General features: G+C 36.1%; 1 protein-coding gene across 1 annotated transcript in view; it reads right to left on the bottom strand.

Annotated features, from left to right (window-relative positions):
- Window positions 1-26,500, bottom strand: part of UBXN7 (UBX domain protein 7) — a 74,537-nt gene that overhangs the window by 35,355 nt on the left and 12,682 nt on the right. Inside the window, exons 2-5 of the mRNA XM_068546516.1 lie at window positions 19,200-19,347; window positions 16,453-16,520; window positions 10,076-10,141; window positions 8,727-8,839 (exon numbers count right to left, since the gene is read on the bottom strand). Of these exons, the coding sequence (XP_068402617.1) occupies window positions 8,727-8,839; window positions 10,076-10,141; window positions 16,453-16,520; window positions 19,200-19,347 (395 nt within the window). The remainder of the gene's footprint in view (window positions 1-8,726; window positions 8,840-10,075; window positions 10,142-16,452; window positions 16,521-19,199; window positions 19,348-26,500) is intronic.

The following is a 26,500-nucleotide window of genomic DNA, read 5'->3' as shown; positions in this document are numbered from 1 at the left end:
CCTCACACCAGTCAAAATGACCACATTAAAAAATCTACAAATCTGGACAGGGTGTGGAGAAAAGGGAACCCTCCTACACTGTTGGCGGGAAGGTAAACTGGTGCAGCCACTATGGAAGACAGTATGTAGGTTCCTTAAAAAACTAAAAATAGAGCTACCATATGATCCAGCAATCCCACTCCTGGGCATATATCCCAATAAAACTATAATTCAAAAAGATATATGCACCCGTATGTTCACAGCAGCACTATTCACAATAGCCAAGACATGGAAACAAGCTAAATGTCCATCAACAGGTGAATGGATAAAGAAGATGTGGTACATATATACAATGGAATACTACTCAGCCATAAAAAAGAACGAAATAATGCCATTTACAGCAACATGGATGCAACTAGTGATTATCATACTAAGTGAAATAAGTCCAATAGAGAAAGACAAATACCATATGATATCACTTATATGTGGAATCTAAAATATGACACAAATGACCTAATCTAGGAAACAGAAAACAGACTCACAGACATAGAGAACAGACTTGTGGTTGCCAAGGGGGAGAGGGGGTGAGGGAGGGATGGACTGTGAGTTTGGGATTAGCAGATGCAAACTATTATATATAGAATGGATAAACAATAAGGTCCTACTGTATAGCACAGGGAACTATATTCAATATCCTGTGATAAACCATAATAGAAAAGAATATGAAAAAGAATGTACATACATGTATAACTGAATCACTTTGCTGTACAGCAGAAATTAACACAACATTATAAATCAACTATACTTCAATTAATTAAAAAAAAAAAAAAGAAATTACTTCTAGAAAGAAGGGCTCCAAAAAAGACACAAATTTCATGCAAAGCAACAATGTTTGGAGGGAACATAAGAGAATCTTATATAATCTCACTAAGTATACTAGTTATATGAGTCAAGGACAAGAGGTGAGAGTGGGCCATGGGACAAATGATGAACCTTTCCTCTTGGAATTCATTAGGTTGTTCTGAATCAACATTCAAAAGCCATTATAGAGAAACCCAAGAGCAAGTGTGGCTATACCAAATAGAGAGGTATGTGACAAGGACTATCTGTGATAATGGGAGAACAGTGAGAGACTAACATCTCTCCCAGTCCCAAACAGATCAGGAAAGTATGAAAAGAGGATACAGAGGAAAAAATAATTTGCTTGAATAAATATATATGCATAAAGTCAAAAAGGAAATATATTAAAATATGCACAATACTTTCTTATGTAAATGGAAACTACTATTATTTTTCCTTGTTTTTTTCCTATAATTTTTGCCTAATTTGAATAAAAATATAAGCTATATATAAAGTTTATTTAGAAAAACTTTATCTTACGTATTTTGTTACTGAATCAGTTCTTTACATTTTAACTAAAATGTTTTTACTTGCATTTATAGCAAGTACTTTTGAAATTAACAAAGTACTCTTAGTAGGACTAGGTGCATGTGCAATTGAATGGCAATTTTTATATTTTATTTTTATTTTTTATAAATTTATTTTATTTATTTATTTTTGGCTGCATTGCCTCTTTGTTGCTGCACGTGGGCTTTCTCTAGTTGCGGTGAGCGGGGGCTACTCTTCGTTGTGGTGAGCAGCCTCCTCATTAAGGTGGCTTCTCTTGTTGCGGAGCACAAGCTCTAGGCACACAGGCTTCAGTAGTTGTGGCTTGCAGGCTCTATAGCGCAGGCTCAGTAGTTGTGGAGCATGGGCTTAGTTGTTCCGTGGCATGTGGGATCTTCCCGGACCAGGGCTTGAACCTGCATCCCCTGCACTGGCAGGCGGATTCTTAACCACTGCACCACCAGGGAAGCCCTGAATGGCAATTTTAACAAATAAACATGTATTTCTTATGAAAATAAGGAATATTATGGAAATTGTTCTGATTCGTTCTGTACAATATACTCTAGATTATGCCACTCAATCATTTAACAAAGATTTAATGAGGGGCAACTGTGTGCCAGACACCCCTCTATGCACTGTGAATATACAACAATAAATAAAACAAAATTCCTGTGTTCATGGAACTTACATGCTAATGGGAAATAAGAAAACCTAAGAAATGTTCCCTTGCCCGGGTCAGGTTATTCATCCTAAATCCCTTGCTCACTCAGCTCCAGCTACACTGGTTTCCTTGGCTGTACCAGAAATATGCCCAAGCTCTTTCCAACACCAGTGCCTTTACACTTAACTGTTTTTCTGCTCTTCCCGAAGACCCTTCTATGGTTTACATTCCCTCACTTCTTTCAGGTTTCTACTCAAATCTCATTCTTTCAGAAATATATCCCCATCTTCCTATCTGAATCAGTCCTCTCTCATCACAATTATAAATGTATGTGAAACCTATGAAATCAACCTTGCTTTTCATTTGCCTGTAAGAACACATGCACCTTAATGTCCCCAAACAGAACAGTCCTCTCTTTGTCCCTTATTCTATTTTATTCTTTCTCCCAGCAACTACTGTAACCTGAAATTTCTCTGTGTGTCAAACACATACATAAAAAAATATATACATATATATACACTAAATGTTATATAGGTATTGTTTTTTATTTGCTGGTAGCCTGTTTCTCCCTCTAGATTATAAATTTTTTGATGGCAAAGGACTTTGTATAAGTTGTTTACCACAACCTCCCTGTGGCAGAAACTGCTTGTAGGTAACAAATACCCATTTTTCCCTTCTCCTTAATAGAATCTCCAAAGAAAAAGAAATAAAAGGAATACAAATTGGAAAAGAAGAAGTAAAACTGTCACTGTTTGCAGATGACATGATACTATACATAGAGAATCCTAAAGATGCCACCAGAAAACTACTAGAGCTAATCAATGAATTTGGTAAAGTTGCAGGATACAAAATTAATGCACAAAAATCTCTTGCATTCCTATACACTAATGATGAAAAATCTGAAAGAGAAATTAAGGAAACACTCCCATTTACCATTGCAACAAAAAGAATAAAATACCTAGGAATAAACCTACCTAGGGAGACAAAAGACCTGTATGCAGAAAACTATCAGACACTGATGAAAGAAATTAAAGATGATACCAACAGATGGAGAGATATACCATGTTCTTGCATTGGAACAATCAATATTGTGCAAATGACTATACTACCCAAAGCAATCTACAGATTCAATGCAATCCCTATCAAATTACCAATGGCATTTTTTATGGAACTAGAACAAAAAATCTTAAAATTTGTATGGAGACACAAAAGACCCCAAATAGCCAAAGCAGTCTTGAGGGAAGAAAACAGAGCTAGAGGAATCAGACTCCCTGACTTCAGACTTTACTATAAAGCTACAGTAATCAAGACAATACGGTACTGGCACAAAAACAGAAATATAGATCAATGGAACAAGATAGAAAGCCCAGAGATAAACCCACGCACCTATGGTCAACTAATCTATGACAAAGGAGACAAGGATATACAATGGAGAAAAGAGTCTCTTCAATAAGTGGTGCTGGGGGCTTCCCTAGTGGCGCAGCGTTTGAGAATCTGCCTGCCAATGCAGGGGACACGGGTTCGAGCCCTGGTCTGGGAAGATCCCACATGCCGCAGAGCAGCTAGGCCCGTGAGCCACAATTACTGAGCCTGTGCATCTGGAGCCTGTGCTCCGCAACACGAGAGGCCGCAACAGTGAGAGGCTGGCGCACCGCAATGAAGAGCGGCCCCCACTTGCCACAACTAGAGAAAGCTCTCGCACAGAAACGAAGACCCAACACAGCCATAAATAAATAAATAAATAAATAAAAATTTAAAAAAAAAAGAATGCTCCTTTATTCATAAAAAAAAAAAATAAGTGGTGCTGGGAAAACTGGACAGCTACTTGTAAAAGAATGAAATTAGAACACTCCCTAACACCATACACAAAAATAAACTCAAAATGGATTAGAGACCTAAATGTAAGACCGGACGCTAAAAACTCTTAGAGGAAAACATAGGAAGAACACTCTTTGACATAAATCACAGCAAGATCTTTTTTGATCCACCTCCTAGAGTAATGGAAATAAAAGCAAAAATAAACAAATGGGACCTAATGAAACTTCAAAGCTTTTGCACAGCAAAGGAAACCATAAACAAGACAAAAAGACAACCCTCCGAATGGGAGAAAATATTTGCAAACGAATCAACGGACAAAGGATTAATCTCCAAAATATATAAACAGCTCATGCAGCTCAATATTAAAAAAACAAACAACCCAATCCAAAAGTGGGCAGAAGACCTAAATAGATATTTCTCCAAAGAAGACGGACAGATGGCCAAGAAGCACATGAAAAGCTGCTCAACATCACTAATTGTTGAGAAATGCAAATTTAGAGAAATGTAAATCAAAACTACAATGAGGTATCACCTCACACCAGTTAGAACGGGCATCATTGGAAAATCTACAAACAACAAATGCTGGAGAGGTTGTGGAGAAAAGGGAACCCTCTTGCACTGTTGGTGGGAATGTAAATTGATACAGCCACTATGGAGAACAGTATGGAGGTTCCTTAAAAAACTAAAAATAGAATTACCATATGATCCAGCAATCCCACTACTGGGCATATACCCAGAGAAAACCACAATTCAAAAAGACACATGCACCCCAATGTTCACTGCAGCACTATTTACAATAGCCAGGTCATGGAAGCAACCTAAATGCCCATCGACAGACGAATGGATAAAGAAGAGGTGGTACATATATACAATGGAATATTACTCAGCCATAAAAAGGAACGAAATTGAGTCATTTGTTGAGACGTGGATGGACCTAGAGACTGTCATACAGAGTGAAGTAAGTCAGAAAGAGAAAAACAAATAACGCATATTAATGCATGTATGTTGAACCTAGAAAAATGGTACAGACGAACTGGTTTGCAGGGCAGAAGTTGAGACACAGATGTAGAGAACAAACGTATGGACACCAAGGAGGGAAAACCGCGGTAGGGTGGGGATGGTGGTGTGCTGAATTGGGCGATTCGGATTGACATGTATACACTGATGTGTATAAAACTGATGCCTAATAAGAACCTGTCGTATAAAAAACCAAACAAACAATCAAAAAGCAACTAACACGAAACTTTCTTTGGGTTATTTGTATGGAAATATGTTAATATAAATGTTTCAGACATTACATGAAATTTCTAAAAATCTTGTATGTTCTGGTATAATGTTATAAGTCATAATTCTAGTTATTACTTTAAAATGTATATCTCAGAAATAAAAACAAACAAACAAACAACAAAAAAAAACAAAAAGACACATGCACCCCAATGTTCATTGCAGCACTATTTACAATAGCCAGGTCATGGAAGCAACCTAAATGCCCATCAACAGACGAATGGATAAAGAAGATGTGGTACATATGTACAATGGAATATTACTCAGCCATAAAAAGGAACAAAATTGGGTCATTTGTTGAGATGTGGATGGATCTAGAGACTGTCATACAGAGTGAAGTAAGTCAGAAAGAGAAAAACAAATATCGTATATTAACACATGTATGTGGAATCTAGAAAAATGGTACAGATGAACTGGTTTGCAGGGCAGAAAATGAGACACAGATGTAGAGAACAAACATATGGACACAAAGCAGGGAAAGCGGCGGGGGGGTGGTGGTGGTGGTGTGATGAGTTGGGCGATTGGGATTGACATGTATACACTGATGTGTATAAAATTGATGACTAATAAGAACCTGCTGTATAAAAAAATAAATAAAATAAAATTCAAAAATTAAAAAAAAAAAAAAGAATCTCCAATTTTCAGCTAAGCATCTTGACTTCCTAGTGTCCTCTGCAACTAGGTGTGGCCACATTGCTAAGTTCTGTTACCAAGTCCAGGCTCGCTCTGCTCGCTGCACGACAGGCCAATAAATCCAGAGATGAGGTGTTGAGGCAAGGGACTTTATTCGGAAAGCTGGTGGACCATGAGGACAGCAGACTACTGTCTCAAAAGAACCACCTTATCGTGGTTTGGATGCCACTTTCTTTTATAGAACAGAAAGGGGGAGGAGATGAGGAAGTAAAGTAAAAAGACCGTTAAGTTTTGCAAATATCCCCTGGAATAGCCAGCCTTGGGGAGGGGATGTGTTAATTTCTTCTTTCTTGCAGCCATCCACAGGTGGACAGGGTTAGGATGCTTCCCTGAACAAAGGCACTTTGGTTTAACTTTCAGACAGAGGGGCAGGGTTCCCTGAGGCAGGCCATTATATATAGACAGTATCCTTTTAGTGAACAAAAGCAGCAGAAAGCAATGGTTAAAGTAAAAGAAACAGATTCAACATGTAGTCAGATTTGGCTCTTCCCTGTTACAGTTCTGGTCAATGGAATGTGAGAAGTGATGTGTATGACCTCTAGGTTGTGCCTTTAAAGGGAAAAGGTGTACCCTTCTCGGTCACTCCCTTCCTTCATGCTAACTGGAAAGCAAACATGGTAGTAAGCCACCTTGAATCATGTAGACAAGGGCAAGCAAGACCTCACACAATAGGACAGAAAAAACTGCATTCGTAATAACTTCATAGAGCAGAACCATCCTAACAGCATGGACTTCTATCTTGTTTAAGTTAATGTTTGTTTTATTCCTGGTCTCTCTCACACATAGTTAAATCTTTATCCCAATACACATAATCCCACCCCCTAGAACAAGGCCTTGTAACAGGAGGCCTCGCTAAATATTTACTGAATGAACAAGTGAACTAATCAATCTCTCATCTGGTTAGCATGAGCCAGAACCCCTGAACATGGTCTACCTCTAGTTACATTAAGAAATAAGAAAGTCTATGAGCTTCCCTGGTGGCACAGCGGTTAAGAATCCACCTGCCAATGCAGGGGACATGGGTTCGAGCCCTGGTCTGGGAAGATCCCACATGCCGCGGAGCAACTATGCCCATGCTCCACAACTACTGAGCCTGCGCTCTAGAGCCTGCGAGCCACAACTACTGAGCCCATGTGCCACAACTACTGAAGACCGTGCACCTACAGCCGTGCTCCACAACAAGAGAAGCCACTGCACTGTAACAAAGATTAGCCCCTGTGTGCAGCAACGAAGACCCAACGCAGCCAAAAATAAAATAAATTTAATTTAATTAAAAAAAAAAAAAGAAAGAAAGAAGGAAGTCTAGTTTCTACACCTATAAAACTGTGGCTCAGATCTACATCTAATTCAAACCTGTGGGTCCTGCCTGAGCAGCCAAACTATTCCTTTAATTTTTAATATTCACCTCTCTAAGTTTCAATGACTTAATTTTGCATATTACTTCCCTAATTTCTATAAAACTAATGGGTATATCATTAGTCATAATGAAATGCCTACTTTTTCTGGGAATGTTTATATCATTTAAAGGCTTGTAAATGATAAAGTTGAGTATTATCAGTGAAAAAAATGAAGATTGTTGAAAACAACATAGGTCACAAAATTCAAAGAAAAAAGGTGACACAACTTAACAAAATGAATCAAACTTCAGATGACAGTATCAAAAAAGATTCACATTTTCCCTTAATAACAAGCCGCAGAGTAACTGCTTTTTATGAGCCCAAAGTGACCAAATTAAAACAAGCTCAGAGTTATTTAGTTAAGCCCCAGAGCAACACAAAAGCTAATGAAAATAGAAAGCACATCAAAACAAACTCAGATCCTTTTTGTCTTACATATTGTGCTATTCTGTCAATGGTTATATTATCACCATAACAGTAGAAAGGATAGGCAGTTACCATGTTAAAGATCATGAACGAAAGATGAAGAAAACTGAGGAGACATCTAACCTGACATCTTTGACCTGATAAATGAACACCAGACTCCCTGAACTTTATTTACACAACAAAAAGAAACACATTTAATCAAATCTCCATCATCTGGATTTTGTTACACGCGGCCAAACACTTTCAGGTTTTACAATTCAGAAAATTAAAGAATTCAGAAAGAAAAAGCTTACAGTTAAATTTCTTAACCTAAATATTTCATTTAGGCTACTTTAAGAGTATCTCTAAGGACAAAATTTTTTTTTAAAAACAATCAAAATTCACTTCTAAATATGTAGCTACTAACGTCATTTTTACAGTTATTGTTTGGCCTACTTTATCCTAACAGAAAAGACTTACCTGAAATGTCAGTGATTTACATCTACAGAAATGCTCTTCTGATTCAAAAGAGCGTTAACATGATAGTCAACACACAAAAGCAAGTTGTTTGAACACCTCAACAGAAGAATGTTTAAAATCCTAACTAAACGCATTCATTTACCAAATACCATGTTCCTATTAAATGCTAGAGACTGGGTCCCAAGGATCACCAAAATAAAAAGAAACATGGTTCCCCTGCCCTCAGTAAGCGTATAATTTAGCAGACAATCATATAAACCTGCTCCGGAAAGTTTTCCTTTGGCTTCAGCTAAATTAAAACAAGAACTAAGGGAGAACATACTCCGCAACCACAGAGACATTCTTTTAAAACACACTAGGATCCTCATAAAAAATATGGGTAAAAGATACCTACAAACAACTCACAAATGGTCAAAACAGACACACACACAATATTCTCAGTAGTAATTAAGAATATATAAACTTTTAAGAAATATAAATCAATGTAACCTTCTAGGTATCTCATACTTACTAAGATGCCAATTCTCTACATGCTGAAAACTTTTTTTTGCTCTTAGAAAGAAAAACGCCACTAAAAATGCAAAAAGATTCATAGCTCAGGCTTAGAATCTCCAACAACTTACTGTTTCAAAGCTGCCTTTATGCATCAAATCAATGGGTGGCCGGAACAGATCTGCAAGGGTAGTTAGTTTCTTGTCTATTGCTCCTCCATTTCTTAATTCCTGTTCTTGCCGAACTGCAACACAGGAGGATGAGAAAGTTTCAATTAGCCATAAAATAAAAGTCATGAATCTTGCAATTAAAAAAAAATGTATCAGTTGCAAGAACTAACGAACAATGTGCTTGACCTCAAATGCAAATGCAAAGATCTAAGGCTGACTCTGAAAAAAAATACAAAGTCAGGTGGGGAGGGAGTCTTAAGACTTGGTGCTCTCTATCCAAAGGTAAGGATAAAAGTGGAAATTATGTAAGAGTCGCTTATTCAAAATATTTCCTTCACATACTCAAAACTAACTTTAGCACAGGAGAAAACTTTCATCTTCATTTATCTATTTCTGAAACTCATCCTAATTTATCTAGCTACATTCTAGTTGTTTCTAGCTACAGTCCCAATCTTGAAAGATTATGGCAGTGAGAGAGAATGACTACTGCTGTCATCTTCTCCTGGAAGGGCACAGGATTCCCTGGATGACCTGAGTCAGTCTGGATTCCATGTCAACTCTCGAGTTACAAGACCTATCTGTGCTTCAATGAGCTCATTATAAATTATTACAAAATCAAATATGGTTCAAGAGTTTCTCATATATTCTCTAAACATAGCTGTCTTTTCTCTAGGATCCCATTGCTAAATCAGTATTAAGTCCACTAAAAGGAGAAGGCCAAGACTCTCATTCTTATTCAACAGAAAGATATAAACCTATTCCAAACAACTGTTGCCAAAATGTTAATAGCGGCTGCTTTGGGTAGTATGGCCTTTTCTTCTTCTATTTTCCAATCCCTACAATAACCATTTTCATTGTGGTCATTCCTTTAACTGACATATATCAGGATCCTGAGGAAAATCAGTTTTTTATTTTATTATAGTCAGCATTTAAGTGCTCATTCAGAAACAGATTAAGTTTGTAAGTTACCATATTTCTCACATTATATCCACCTCTCTTATTCTTCTATAACCAAGTAGGTTGGAATCTGGAACAATTCAGCTCAAGGGGGAGTTAATAACAATCACAGACTGAATTCATAATTCAGTTTTTAAATAAGATGAATCCTCAAAGTTATTAGGCCTAATATTAATCATCTTCTTAAGAAAAAAAATTATATAAAACAAACTAGGACCTTGACCTGAAGGGGAGTGTGTGGGTGCTTTTCCACCTTGCGGTTTTAATCTGTGGGAGAGGAGACAGGGGAGAAAGACAATGAGAGAGGGAGAGGGCGGGAAAAAGAGATGATAAACTGGTTCATAGATGCTTACTAGTTTCAGTTTGGAAATCCCGGAAACCATCAAATATTGAACGTGCAGGCCGTCGTCTTTTAGGAGCTATAGGAGGAAAAAATGGAATTGATACAAAAAGTTAAACATTAATTTTGTAACAATTCTAAAAATGTCCTTATCTATAGCAATTTCTTATTTTAAGACACTCAGATTCATAATGGTGCCCTCCTTCAAAATATAAAATACTTCAAAAACCTTCAAGGCATTCATATATAATTAACCATCTTCAGCCCAATCATATTTTACAAAAAAGAAAATTAAGGCCCAGTTAAAAAACTTGGCCAAACTTGTGTAAAAAGATAGGAAGAAAGATTTTGAGGATGACTTCCCATGGCAATGAAGCTACACACATGCTGCAAATACATAATTCAGGTTAGCCTAAATGATCTGCCTACCCTTTAGTATTAATACTTGAGTAAGTTCTAAACCATAATATTTAAGAACTACCTCTTAGTAAGTGGATACACATGCAGAATTATAAACACCAAAAAACTAATTTTGGAGGAAAAATTTTTCCTACAGTTACAGAAAAATGAACAGAACCAACGTCCTTTGATACCTTTGTATAGCGCCTATTACCCAGTCCTTAAGTACTGTACAGATAAAGCTGAAAAAGCAATCATCAAGACGTTATCTTCCTCTATGTTCTTAAACATAAAAATTTTACCAGGTCTTAAATGGGAAAAGAATCTGAAAAAGAATAGGTATATGTATTACCGCATTACTTTGCTGTACACCTGAAACTAACACAACACTGTAAACCAACTATACTCCAATAAAAAAAAAAAGTTATGTCATTTATATACATTACAGTAAATAAGGACATTTAATGATTCTTTCAATATGGGTAACAGTTATTCAGCTGGTTTATGGCAAGCCCCAGGAGCACTGTCAGCATGTAACCAGAACAATGCTACACATTAACAGATGATGATTGCATAGTAAGATTAGACAGAAACTATAAAAGTCCCCCATCCCATGTCAAAGCATCTTTCCCAGCAGCCTGTGTTTGCCATTAAATAGGGTAATTCTTTTAAGCTAAGAATTACTGAGTAAAAAACAAAACAAAAAAATAACAAAAGAATGCAGAACCATATGTTAAAAAAATCCCACATTTGCTTAAAGCATTATCAGGTCAGTATATCATTTATGCACATATGTGTATCAGTATTTATATTAAAGAATCAATATTATCTCTAGGAAAAGGAAATTTGGTAAAAATCAGAGACTTCCATATTTTAGCTTTGTACTGAATTTCAAAATTTAAATTGAATTTTACATATAAATTGTTTTATTTAAATAAATTATATAAATTATTAATTTTAAATTTTATTATTTAAACTTTTAAAATTTAAATATTGCATTATTTTTCCTCCCTCCCTTTATAAACAAGAAGCAAGAAATGTTATTCTTTTCAATCTTGGAACTATTTTTAATCAAGAGTCAAGAGTCATGTATCTTAAATGTACATGTTTCCAGCAGCAATAATATTTTTTTTAACATCTTTATTGGAGTATAATTGCGTTACAATGGTGTGTTAGTTTCTGCTTTAGAACAAAGTGAATCAGTTATACATATACATATGTTCCCATATGTCTTCCCTCTTGCATCTCCCTCCCTCCCACCCTCCCTATCCCACCCCTCTAGGTGGTCACAAAGCACCGAACTGATCTCCCTGTGCTATGCGGTTGCTTCCCACTAGCTACCTATTTTACGTTTGGTAGTGTATATATGTCCATGCCACTCTCTCACTTTGTCACAGCTTACCCTTCCCCCTCCCCATATCCTCAAGTCCATTCTCTAGAAGGTCTGTGTCTTTATTCCCGTCTCACCACTAGGTTCTTCATGACCTTTTTTTTTTTTTCTTAGATTCCATATATATGTGTTAGCATACTGTATTTGTTTTTCTCTTTCTGACTTACTTCACTCTGTATGACAGACTCTAACTCCATCCACCTCACTACAAATAACTCAATTTTGTTTCTTTTTATGGCTGAGTAATATTCCATTGTATATATGTAGCAGCAATAATATTAACTGCTCAAATAATGCTTTCTTAAAACTCATTATCAGATATTATTTAACCATAACAATTAAGAAAGTAAGGTTATCTCAGGATAAGACATAAAACAGCTGCCTAAGAAAGCATATTATTATTGGGGAGGTAGTACATAGTACATAAAAGGTACTTTTCTTCTACTTTTATTTTATTTTATTTTATTTTATTTTTTTTTTAAGTAAATACTTGAAAGCAAATATTTATTAACTTTTTTGGAACAATTCCTAACAGTTCAACATGTAAAGAAAAGAAAAAAAAGGCCAGCACTATTGCAGAACAAGTCAAGAAAAATAAGCCTGAAATGGTCTACATATAACAGAAAACTTTCTTCTGGGCTGCTATAGATGCTCTGTACTGTAAACATCACTCGTCTTGGTCTTCTACTTTTAAACTGCCAAAGGCAGGCCAGTCAATATCTACATTCTTCACACACACACACACACACACACACACACTCTGTCTCTCTCTCTCTCTCACTCCCCGCCCCCACCCCACCCCCCCAATTTAGCCCTTCTCTATTATACACTTGATCTCCTGGAGATTCATACTAGCTCCTCTTACTGCTAGCTTTCCAATCACTCTCTTTTATTTCTTGGGCTCGTGACCTGCTCCCATTTGTTTCCCCCTTATATATCCTAAGTCTAACCAAGAATCTCTCCTCAAGCCACAACACCTCTAGCTCTAGGATCATTATTACTCCTGCCTGCCTCTTCAATATGTGGTTTCCTCACTCTTCCAAACCATATGCTATAAGTAAACATCAGTCCTCTGTACTCTCACTCCACTGCCCACGTAATAGGAGTGCTGGTCACTGAGGTCAAAGAGACTAAGCTACAAAGAGCTAAAAGAGATTCAAAAAGGAGCCTCATAGTCAGAATAGGGGAGGAACAGAGAACAAAAATTTAATGAGCAGAGCGGCACTGTTTCACATTTTCACAAATCTCTGTTAATAACTGGTATAAGAGAAGACACCTGAATTTTTAGATCTGCTTCTGCATTCAATCTGCTGCTATTCCTTTAGTTCATGTATACGAAGAAAATTAAAATTCAACTTCACACAGACATGTAGTTGTAAAAGGGAAGAGTATTTTAATAGTGTTTTAAGATAATTGTGAACATTCTCCCCTGCTACCACACCAAAGCTCAACCAGTGGTAATTTCTTAAAGGTTGGTTGCAACATGGAATCTGAAATCTTATCAATGAACTTTTCATACTCTGCTCCATTAAAATCCATTGGTCTTATGTGGTAGGCAGGCTCTGTGATGGCTCCCGATTATCCCTATCTCCCGGTATTCATAACCTGTGTGTGAACATCTTGAGTATGGGCAGGATCAAACAGAATGTGGCAGAGGTGATGGGATGTCACTTCCAACAGTTAGGTTAGAAAAAGATAGTGGCTGGAGCTCTAGTGGTGCAATCTGTTAGCGCATGGTACTTATACAAAAAGATGGTGGCTTCCATCCATCCTGGGCTGCCCTCTCTGGCTCTCTCATTTGCTCTGCAGTAAGGAACTGATGTCTCCAGCCAACCAGCAGCCACGTGAGTAAACTAAGATCTTCCTCTAGTCACGCTCTGAGATGATTGTAGCCCTGGCTGACACCTTGATTATACCCTGTGAGAGACCCCAAACAGAGGCACTCAACTAAGCCACACCTGGATTCCTGACCCACAGAAATGGTGATACAACAAATGTTTGTTGCTTCAGGAAGCTAAATTTTGAAGCGATCTGTTAAACAGCAATAGATATATAATCTATATTGCATACATAGATACTTACATATAGATCCGAATAGATCTTTCACCCATGCACAATTTTGTAATATTGTGCTTTGGTCATTTGAAAATACTTGTTCACTGAGTCATGCAAATATTCCAAATACTGACCATTTCATCATACGATATTAAAAAAAAAAAAATCACCAACTGTTAATGTCACTGCTAACCTCATCAGAAAGCCTTTAAGTACTGGGAAGCTATCAAGCTCACAATCATGCACATAAACTTTCTAAAATTCTAAGTTCTGCCTGAAGGCCTTTTTTTCTTTTCTTAAATCACTGGCAACAAATAATGTCAGTTGTTTGCCTTAAAGCAGTTAACAGGCTTTGTTCACATTCAAGAAAATGTTTGCCAAATGCTTAAGTCTAAATAACTATAGTTTGTCAGTAATCTTTCAAGAAAAATGTTCCATAAAAAAAGCAGCTAGTTTTGCTTTCAACTCAAACTGTACAAGTGTTTCACCTTAAAGTAACCAGAGTACTTCAGTATGCAGAAGTGCTTTATGCACACATCCTATTTCATCAAACAGAATAGTTTAAAAATGTGGATCTAGAGCAAATGAAATTAATTTTTATTGCTTTTGCTTTTTTTTTTTTTTTTTAAACTGCACGTGTGTGTCAGTGAAGAATTCAACAAATAGTAGCAGTTTGGTGCCACTGTCCTGATTCAATTAAGATGCAGCAGTATGACCCATCACTGCTTCTGAATTATCAGCCCAAATGTCAACACAGTGAAAAAGGCAAATAACTTGTTAGTATTATTATGAAAACAGTTTTGATCTTACAGACCCACTGAAAGGGCATCAGGGACTCCCAGACCACACTTTGAGAATCACACTTTAAATCAATACTATCCCTGGGACTTCCCTGGTGGTCCAGTGGTTAAGACTCCGCTCTCCCAATGCAGAGAACATGGGTTTGATCCCTGGTCAAGGAACTAAGATCCCACATACCGCCACTAGAGAGCCCGCGCGCCACAACTACTAAGCCCGCATGCTCTAGAGCCTGCACGCCACACAAAGACCCAGCGCAGCCAAAATTAATTAATTAATTATTTATTTATTTAAAAATCGATACTATCCCAAAGAAGAAAATAGTTCTCCAAAAACCTTTTCAAAGTTATAATAAGGTCTAATAATGAAAGTTAGGACTGACTCCCTAACTGTATAAAGTCATTCTCACCCCCCTCACCAAACCAGATGTAGAAGGAAGAAAGTGGAGTTTCAAATGGGGACTCTTTTGCCTCTGTTAAACAGTAAAATAGCACAGAACCCATTTGCTGTAGTCTTCCCCACTCAAAGATCTTGCCTTTATTCCTTGCAATAAAGGAAAGATAAAGCTTCCAAGGGCATTCCTCAGCTCCAAAATCTGTAACATTTATATGAAAAAAAAAAAACATGAACAATGCTTTATTACCTCTGGTATATTAAAGGCACAATGACTAGCTAAATTGAACAGTTCAGAAAGCACACATTATATTTCAATATTCAGACCATATCGTTTTCTTCCTCCCATCTTTATTTCTGAATCTGGAAAGTATATTCTTTATTCCTTTCCACAGTAAACTCCAAAGCTGCCAAGTTAAAAATCAACCTTAAAACTCTCAACTAAGTTGCTTTTTCAAATCAAAAGATATGGTTTATGTAATTTTCTTCATCCTTTTCTTACAATTTATTTCTTCTTTATTTTAGTTTACCTACAAAACTTTTTATAGGCCTATTTCTCTGCACTGCTGTTCTCAATATATACAATATACATTTCTATGTCTCTGTCTACCCAACCAAACCATAACTTTATCTGCTGGGTTCTTTTTTTTTTTTGCCCATGCCGCATGACATGTGGGATCTTAGTTCCCCAGCCAGGGATTGAACCCGTGCCCATTGCACTGGAAACGCAGAGTCTTAACCACTGGACCGCCAGAGAAGTCCCCTATCTTCTGTTTTTTAATATACCTATTAATGACTAAAATATCTGGCTCACAAAAGGTAAATAAGTGCTTATTAAAATAAAACTATAAATTTTCTCTAAATTTGATTAAATGTTCCATTTTCTACTATCTTCTCTATGCACCCCAGACTGATACCACAATTTTTTGCATGGATTAGGGATTACTTCCTCCTTTTTTCAATACAAGAACAGCACTTCTAGAAATTAAAAAAGAGTGAAGGTACAGCATATCAAGACAGTAAGGATATGGCAGTCAAGTGGGTACCCAAAAAACAAAAAATAATCAGTCTTTTATCTAATGATAGATTTGTTTCCATTTTAAGGCAGCAGTTCTTTTTGCTTATTTTCCTCCTTTTGGCCTTCTGCAACAACTATCAACTTTTTAATCTGGCTCACTCCTCGGAAAGAGCCAACTGTGCAACTTTCCTAAGGGGAGTACAGAATTACAAGATAAGAATCAACTCTACTTGAAGTAACAATCTCTGAGCAAGCCTTCATATCTTTTGATAGCTTCATTAAAATCCTGAAGACAACAGTAAAGTCAAATAAAGCTAAGGAAAAAAGGTAAACTTACCACCAAACAAAGGTTCTGGTTCCACCAAGATTTCCTGCTTTTGAGGAATTGGGGCACGGACTTCCTCTCTATTAAAAAAAAAAAAAAAAAGTGGGAAAATATCCAAATGAAAAGTGTTTTCTGCTACCTATTCTTACTGTAACTATTCTGTACATATTCAAATTAACAAATAAAATGAACAACAGATTTAGTGACTTTTAGGAACCACATTAAATTATGATAAATGATTGTCAGATGATTTCCATATAGAGATGAACTGGAATAAAGTACCTGGCATAGATAGTGCAAATGGGTTTATAAAGAAAGAGAACAAACAGAAAAATAAAAAATATTTCTCCTTTCCTCTAAGTTCCCTGCCCTAAATTCTTCAGAAAAAAAAGAAGATAGGAAATTTACAAACACACACACACACAAAATTCAGGCAAAAAATTAATGGAAAATATGAGCTTAATAAAAGCAATATTACATCAACACTATATCAAATAATAGATAATTAAATCACAGATATATTAAAATAAGCTTAAACAGGCAGTTAATTTTATGCTAGTTATGAAGTTGGCTAACAAAGGTAGTACCATTGGATTACTTATTAAATAGACACTAACATATATAAAACAGAAAAAATACTCTTTTAAAAGCTAAAAACTCTTCAAAGTTTACCTCCAGAGGGTTTACTAATAATCCATCTCTTCCAGTGAACAATACTCATTTAAAATATGCTGTAAAAATGGTGTGTATCCCTTTATATATCAGTTTAATTATTTTAGTTTTAACTCAAATACGAAACTCTGCTGATTAATGCTCATAGCAAGTAAGAGTAAGTTTCAAATTTAATATGCTCCCCTTATAATAAATATTAATTTACATTAGGCCTAATGTTTTTCATTCAGGTGTTTCTAATAGTAATAACTGAGCTTAAGGCCCTGTTTTTGACACCTAAAAGTTGAAACTTCAAAATATACTTTATTTAATACAGTATCAATACTCATTTGTCAACAAAAACTAACATTCTGTAATCAAAGAACAACTAGTTAGACAAAGAAATCTACAATAAGCCAAATGAGTAAAGGATAAAGGATAATTCAAAATTATGTTAAGCACTCTTTCCTACTGGATTTCAGTCACTGCTCACATACAGAACTGCAATACTGCAATACAGACAATGCGTCTCTAAGAGGAAGCTCTATTAAATCTCTTTCACCAAAGAGAAATAGGCCATTATCTTAGCAAAACTAAAAACTTCTAACACATCTTTTACCTGAATAGATCTTTCCATTATTGGTATAATTCACTTTACAGTGTGTGTGTGTGTGTGTGTGTGTGTGTGTGTATGTATATACAAAGTTATCTCAATCTAAGGCAATTTAATTACTCAAGAAACAAGCCTTAATCTGATGAAATACATCAATTAGGGTGATGGCTTAATTAGTAGTCCCTATACAGAAAGACTTGATTACTACATGTTTGAGGTCATCTATTCCAAGATTGCTAGCTACCCAACAAAATGGAAGAATGGAACAGAAGGTGAACTGTAAAGAAAGAAAATTATAGTTTAGGAAGTAGGTGACACTATCAAATGTTAATCAATTAGTAATACAAATAATCTAAGTCAAATTATAATGTAACTCAGCAGGAAAAGACATTCATTAATCAAAACTATTTTTAAGTACAATTAAGAAAACATGTTTTAAACAGTGAGGACTGATATGTCCCCCCAAATCAGCTATGAATACATGTTATTCAAGTGAATGTAAACTAAATCATGTTTTCATATTGATTTCCATTAAAGATTTGAGTTATGTTGGTGGAGAATGGGCTATAAAACTTGAAATACACAGTCAACATCGATAGGAAAAAACTGATATAAAATACAAATAATAACCTCTAGAGTTCACACTTTGTGGGGAAACAATATTACTCTAGAATCTGGAACTAGATTAAAAAAAAGAGGCAATCATGTCCTGAATGTTTATTTGGCTTTTTAAATCTAATTTAGTAAAAATAAAATCCATGTTTTTGCCTATTCCTATTTAAGGGGATTCTTCTTATTTAGTATCTCATGTTGTAAACACTGAAGAGTTATAAATGGCTATGAGTATTAAAGTCTTATTTAAGGATCTTTGAAATTTTGACTCAAAAATCAATGTTTTTCATTCAAGTAGCATTCATCTCTCATATTTTCCAAAGACTACTAGAATTTTGCCTAACAGATATTCATTTCAAACTCTCACTGGTATCAAATGTAAAGGGCAGAAAACACCAAATGTATTTATCATCTGTTACTATCCTCTATATATTACAGTTCTATATGCTGAAGGTGCCTCTAAAGATTAGCGACATGTAGTTATTTAAGGCATAAATTTTCTTCAAAAATTTTTCATGACAACTCAAAACTTTCCTGGGACAATGTAGGAAAATCCAGAATTGGGAAATCTGAGCTTTATTGGGCTTTCCTTCCATATCTGCTACTTAATTGTTGTATAGCTTGGGGAAATGGCTATCCTTCTGCTTCCTCTGTAAAATGTGGATAATAATGCCAGCCTATAGGGTTCTTCTGAGGATTAAATAATGGACTTGACAGTGCTGTAGAGAACTTAAAGCATATAAGTATAAAAATTTTCACCTGACACTTTCAGATGCTTTCAACTTTTAATTTGTTCAAAACAGAAAATTAACCTAACGTGTAAAAATGTAACTGCTCAATTTTGGCAGGGGGTAGCTCCCAATAATAAATAATAAATTCATACTCTGTGTGTGGTCTGACAGTGGAGACACTTGCTGAACTGGTACTTGGCTCTTCAGCGATTCCTCCACCATCCAAAAACATAGTGACTGCCATCTCCAGATTATTGTTGCAGGCTTCAAGCATATGTTTCCCTACACTTTCACTTGCACCTGAAATAGTATAAAAACAAGAAAAAAGTTTAAAAAAAGACACCTTCTTACATTCAGTTCACATTAGACTACAGAATTCCCAAGCAAATAGTACTTTTCCCTCTTTAGAATGAATGATTTTTAAAACAAAAACTGTTTACTTCTATGCTTGTTGGCTGATTACTGTGAAATATACAGAGCTAGAAAAGAAAGCAGCAGCATTAAAAATAGTAGTCTTCCTTCATAATAAAACAAAAACTAAATAAAGCATTTATTTGCCATTTCTTTATATGGGCCGACTATATATTTGTTAATAAACTGAAAAAGAAAATGAAAGACTACACTCTAGAAAGTTAGAAATACTTTGTTAGAAAGAATGCATTCAGTTACCAATTTCTACTTCTATAAGAAAGGAAACACTTTAATAACAATGGGAGAGAAGGGAGATGGGACTTTTTGCCAAAGATATAACTAAGTCAAAATTTGGTAAGAAATGTCAATCTTCATCATTTAAAACTGGCCCTATCACACACTCACTTGTACAGTAAAGCAAGCATAATCTGTTTGATGCAATGTAAACTGGTGAAGCCCGTTAACAAATCAATTTTATAACATGTATCAAGAAACACAATGATTGTTACTTTCTTGACCCAGTAATTTGGGCATGTGGTCTAAATAAATCTACATAAATCTATATAAAGTCTAAATAAATCTACGTAAATTTAGTCTAAATAAACCTATATAAAACACCTGCATAAACATGTCTATACACGTGTCCAGTATAGCTTTAGTTAAAATTGAAAAATTATAGATAACATAAATGTCTAATAGTAGTAGAGTCTAAATTGTAAATCTAGTTGGTGGGACATTTTGTGGGCATTAAAAAGCATCTCAGGTCACAAGAAACTATATTCAATATCCTGTAATAAACCACAATGAAAAAGAAAAAAAAATAAAAAGGGAAAAAAAAAAAAAACCATCTTAGGCTTTCCACTTGGGATGACCTTCCTTCTACCTGAACTGTGTCCCTTAAGAGTCTCCTGCAGTGAAGGCTGTGGGTGTGTGTGTGGTTTTTTGTTTGTTTTTTGTGTTTTTTTTGGTCTGAGAACACCTTTATTTTGCTATTGTTCCTGAAAGACAGTTTCATCACTGGATATTCTTTTTTAAGGCTGACGGCTATTTTCTCTCAGTACACTGAAGATAGCATTCCAGTGTCTTCTGTTGTTGCTTCTGAGAAGTAAGTTGCCAGACTAAAGAAAAACATTTTTAGAGCAATCTGTTGTTTCTCTCTAGTTGCTTTTAAGACCTTCTCTGCCTTTGGTCTTCTGCAGTTTCACTCTATTTCCTGGGGCTGATTTTATTTATCCTCCTTGGGATTCACTGGACTTCCACCATAAGGACTGTTTTCTTTTATCAGTTCTGAAAAACTCTCAGACATTTCTATTTAAAAATTACCACACAAGCTTTAAATGATACATTAAACAAGATGGACTTAATTGATATTTATAGGACATTCCATCCAGAAACAACAGGATACACTGTCTTCTCAAGTGCTCATGGAACATTCCCCAGGATAGAGCTTATCCTGGGTCACAATTCAAGCCTTGGTAAATTTAAGAAAATTGAAATTGTATCAAGTATCTTTTCCGACCACAACGCTATGAGACTAGACATCAATTACAGGAAAAAAAATCTGTGGAAAATACAAACACATGGAGGCTAAACAGTACACTACTAAATAACCAAGAGATCACTGAGGAAATCAAAAAATACCTAGAAACAAATGAAAATGAAAACACAACGACCCACAACCTATGGGATGCAGCAAAAGCAGTTCTAAGAGGGAAGTTTATAGCAATACAATCTTACCTCAAGAAACAAGAAACATCTCAAATAAACAACCTAACCTTACACCTAAAGCAATTAGAGAAAAGAAGAACAAAAAACCCCCAAAGGTAGCAGAAGGAAAGAAATCATAAAGATCAGATCAGAAATAAATGAAAAAGAAATGAAGGAAACAACAGCTAAGATCAATAAAACTAAAAGCTGGTTCTTTGAGAAGATAAAATTGATAAACTACTAGCCAGACTCATCAAGAAAAAAAGGGAGAAGGCTCAAATCAATAGAATTAGAAGTGAAAAAGGAGAAGTAACAACTGACACTGCAGAAATACAAAAGATCATGAGAGATTACTACAAGCAACTATATGCCAATAAAATGGCCAACCTGGAAGAAAAGGACAAATTCTTAGAAATGCACAACCTTCCGAGACTGGACCAGGAAGAAATAGAAAATATAAACAGACCAATCACAAGGACTGAAATTGAAACTGTGATTACAAATCTTCCAACAAACAAAAGTCCAGGACCAGATGGATTCACAGGCAAATTCTATCAAACATTTAGAGAAGAGCTAACACCTGTCCTTCTCAAACTCTTCCAAAATATAGCACAGGGAGGAACACTCCCAAACTCATTCTACGAGGCCACCATCACCCTGATACCAAAACCAGACAAAGAGGTCACAAAAAAAGAAAACTACAGGCCAATATCACTGATGAACATAGATGCAAAAATCCTCAACAAAATACTAGCAAACAGAATCTAACAGCACATTAAAAGGATCATACACCATGATCAAGTGGGGTTTATCCCAGGAATGCAAGGATTCTTCAATATACGCAAATCAATCAATGTGATACACCATACTAACAAATTGAAGGAGAAAAACCATATGATCATCTCAACAGATGCAGAAAAAGCTTTCAACAAAATTCAACACCTATTTATGAAAAAACCCTCCAGAAAGTAGGCATAGAGGGAACTTACCTCAACATAATAAAGGCCATATATGACAAACCCACAGCTAACATCGTTCTCAAAGGTGAAAAACTGAAACCATTTCCACTAAGATCAGGAACAAGACAAGGCTGCCCACTCTCACCACTATTATTCAATATAGTTTTGGAAGTTTTAGCCATAGCAATCAGAGAAGAAAAAGAAATAAAAGGAATCCAAATCAGAAAAGAAGAAGTAAAACTGTCACTGTTTGCAGATGACATGATACTACACAGAGAATCCCAAAGATGCTACCAGAAAACTACTAGAGCTAATCAATGAATTTGGTAAAGTAGCAGGATATAAAATTAATGCACAGAAATCTCTAGCATTCCTATATACTAATGATGAAAAATCTGAAAGAGAAATTAAGGAAACACTCCCATTTACCACTGGAACAAAAAGAATAAAATACCTAAGAATAAACCTAACTAAGGAGACAAAAGACCTGTATGCAGAAAACTATAAGACACTGAGGAAAGAAATTAAAGATGATACAAACAGATGGAGAGATATACCATGTTCTTAGATTGGAAGAATCAACACTGTGAAAATGACTATACTACCCAAAGCAATCTACAGATTCAATGCAATCCCTATCAAACTACCAATGGCATTTTTCAAAGAACTAGAACAAAGAAATTTCACAGTTTGTATGGAAACACAAAAGACTCCGAATAGCCAAAGCAATCTTGAGAAAGAAAAACGGAGCTAGAAGAATCAGGCTCCCTGCCTTCAAACTATACTACAAGGCTACCGTAATCAAGAAAGTATGGTACTGGCACAAAAACAGAAATATATATCAATGGAACAGGATAGAAAGCCCAGAGATAAACCCACATGCATATGGTCACCTTATCTTTGATAAAGGAGGCAAGAATATACAGTGGAGAAAAGACAGCCTCTTTAATAAGTGGTGCTGGGGAAACTGGACACCTACATATAAAAGAATGAAATTAGAATACTCCCTAAAACCATACACAAAAATAAACTCAAAATGGATTAAAGACCTAATGTAAGGCCAGACACTATAAAACTCTTAGAGGAAAACATAGGCAGAACACTCTATGACATACATCACATCAAGATCCTTTCTGACCCACCTCCTAGAAAAATGTAAATAAAAACAAAAATAAATGAATGGAACCTAATGAAACTTAAAAGCTTTTGCACAGGAAAGGAAACCATAAACAAGATGAAAAGCCAACTCTCAGAATGGGAGAAAATATTTGCAAATGAAGCAATTGACAAAGGATTAATCTCCAAAATATACAGGCAGCTCATGCAGCTCAGTATCAAAAAAAAAAACCAAACAACCCAATCCAAAAATGGGCAGAAGACCTAAATAGACATTTCTCCAAAGAAGATATACAGATTGCCAACAAACACATGAAAGGATGCTCAACATCACTAATCATTAGAGAGATGCAAATCAAAACTACAATAAGGTATCACCTCACACGGGTCAGAATGGCCATCATCAAAAAATCTACAAACGATAAATGCTGGAGAGGGTGCGGAGAAAAGGGAACCCTCTTGCACTGCTTGTGGGAATGTAAACTGACACAACCACTATGGAGAACAGTATGGAGGTTCCTTAAAAAACTAAAAATAGAACTACCATATGACCCAGCAATCCCACTACTGGGCATACACCCTGAGAAAACCATAATTCAAAAAGAGTCATGTACCACAATGTTCATTGCAGCTCTATTTACAATAGCCAGGACATGGAACCAACCTAAGTGTCCATCTACAGATGACTGGATAAAGAAGATGTGGCACATATATACAATGGAATATTACTCAGCCATAAAAAGAAACGAAATTGAGGTATTTGTAGTGAGGTGGATGGAGTTAGTCTGTCATACAGAGTGAAGTCAGTCAGAAAGAGAAAAACAAATACCATATGCTAACACATATATATGGAATCTAAAAAAAAAAAACTGCTCTGAAGAACCTAGGGCCAGGACAGGAATAAAGATGCAGACGTAGAGAATGGACTTGAGGACACGGGAAAGGCGAAGGTTAAGCTGGGACGAAGTGAGAGAGTGGCATGGACATATATACACTACCAAATGTAAAAGGGACAGCTAGTGGGAAGCAGCCGCATAGCACAGGGAAATCAGCTCAGTGCTTTGTGACCACCTAGAGGGGTGGGATAGGGAGGGTGGGAGGAAGACGCAAGAAGGAGGAGATATGTGGATATATGTATACATATAGCTGATTCACTTTGTTATACAGCAGAAACTAACACACCACTGTAAAGCAATTATACTCCAAGAAAAATGTTAAAAATACATAAATAAATAAATAAATAAATAAATAAATAAATAAATAAATAAATAAATAAAAATTACCTTACTCCTCCATTCACACTTATGTCCTTCTGGAACTCCAATTAGATGTATGTTAGAACTCTTCATTCTATGCTGTGCCAATTTGTTTTTTACCTGTTCATGAGCTTTTAATTTTAGTTAATTTTTTATAACTAGAAGTTCTGGGGGTTTTGTTTCCTAATCTGCCTGGTCATGTTTCAGAGACCCTTACTTCATACTCATATTTCTTTTCATTTCATCTAATATATTAATCAAACTTACTGGAATTATTAAGACAAAATATAAAATTTCTGCAGTCTCTAGAGGTCACTGTCTCGTTTCTGCTGGCTCTTGCACACTATGCAATGTTTTTTTGTGCACTTTGTGATTTTTTTTTTGACTATGATCTTAAGTGGCTTGGAATTTTAATCTGTAGATTTTTGAAGGCTGGGTTGAAGGTACATCCCTCCTAAGAGAAGATAACTTGATAGATTTTGTAAGGTACCTGAAGGCACCACCAAACAGAGACTATTTAAAATACATTCTTGGGGCTTCCCTGGTGGCACAGTGGTTAAGAATCCGCCTGCCAATGCAGGGGACACGGGTTCGAGCCCTGGTCCGGGAAGATCCCACATGCCGCGGAGCAACTAAGCCTGTGAGCCACAACTACTGAGCCTGCACTCTAGAACTTGCTCGCCACAACTACTGAAGCCCTCGCGCCTAGAGCCCGTGCTCCACAAGAGAAGCCACCGCAATGAGAAGCCTGTGCACCGCAACGAAGAGTAGCCCCCACTTGCCGCAACTAGAGAAAGCCTGTGAGCAGCAACGAAGACCCAATGCAGCCAAAAATAATAAAGTAAATACTAAATGTTAGTTCTTAAAAAAGTTTTTTTTAAATAAAATAAAATACATTCTTGACTTGAAGTTTTATGAAACCCCACATGGGAAATGTGACCCTGTAAGGACCCTTGTTATAAATTCTCAGAGAAGATTTCTCCTGCCACTCCCCAAATGCCAAGGTCCCAGCTTCATGTATGGGAGGGTTCTCCTTTCAGATTCCTCTCCTTAGGAAGGCTGCAAGCTTGTTTCCTGTGCCCTCTGACGCCATCAAAAGAGAAGTTCAAAGCCATCCAGTTAGGGCAGCTTCAACGAGGGTGAAAGCTTACTTAAAACCTCGCTAACATCTCATTTCCAATTTCATTTCATTTTTAGCTTCTGAATATTCTTTACTTTCTCACCAGCCCAATGATACATTTTATGAGATTTTTAAAAATATTTTATTCAGGATTTTCCTTCTCACTTGGGAGGGTTACTCATGGTATCTCTCTAGTTTAGTCCTACTGCCAGAAATGAACTGCTGACTCTGCTCTTAATATCTTTCATTTGTTTTCTTTTATCTACTATTATCTCTAAGGCTTTAAATCAAGTCCTTAATTCTTCTTACCTGGATTACTACAATAGGCTCCTAACTGATCATCATTCTATCTTCCACCTTGCTGCTGAAGTTATGTTCCAAAATACAAGTGTGATTATCACACACAAATACAAACACACACACACAGTTTAAATTCTTTAATGGCTCTCTGACACCCACAGTATAAATTCCAAAGTTCTTATGATCTGGCAAGTCCTCTGTGATCAGACCTCAGCTTATCTCTCTGGCTTTTCCTCTTCTCTTCTCCGTCCTATGCAATTCAGTACAGTCACACCAAATTACACACTTGGAAAGCCCTTATTCTCCTTATCTCCCCCTTCGTCTAGTTCATGCATGCTCAAGAATCACCATAAGTGTTACTTTTTTCAATTCCTGTGCTAAGCATTCTCTACACTACCTCCTCCCCACTCCCACCACTGTGATACTCTTCTATTACATACATGGACATACTACTAAGCAGTAAATACTTGTTTACTTTCTAGCTCCTCCAAAAGAGCAGGAGCTTCTTGAACACAGGGGTTGATTTTTTTCTTGGTACCCTAGCATCTAACGTCATGTTCGCTTGCATGTGATCAATATCTAAT

Source organism: Eschrichtius robustus, chromosome 6 (assembly GCF_028021215.1).
Source record: "Eschrichtius robustus isolate mEscRob2 chromosome 6, mEscRob2.pri, whole genome shotgun sequence".
NCBI classification, from domain to species: domain Eukaryota; kingdom Metazoa; phylum Chordata; class Mammalia; order Artiodactyla; family Eschrichtiidae; genus Eschrichtius; species Eschrichtius robustus.
The sequence above is the reverse complement of the archived record's forward strand: the minus strand, read 5'-3'. Positions and strand labels throughout refer to the sequence as shown.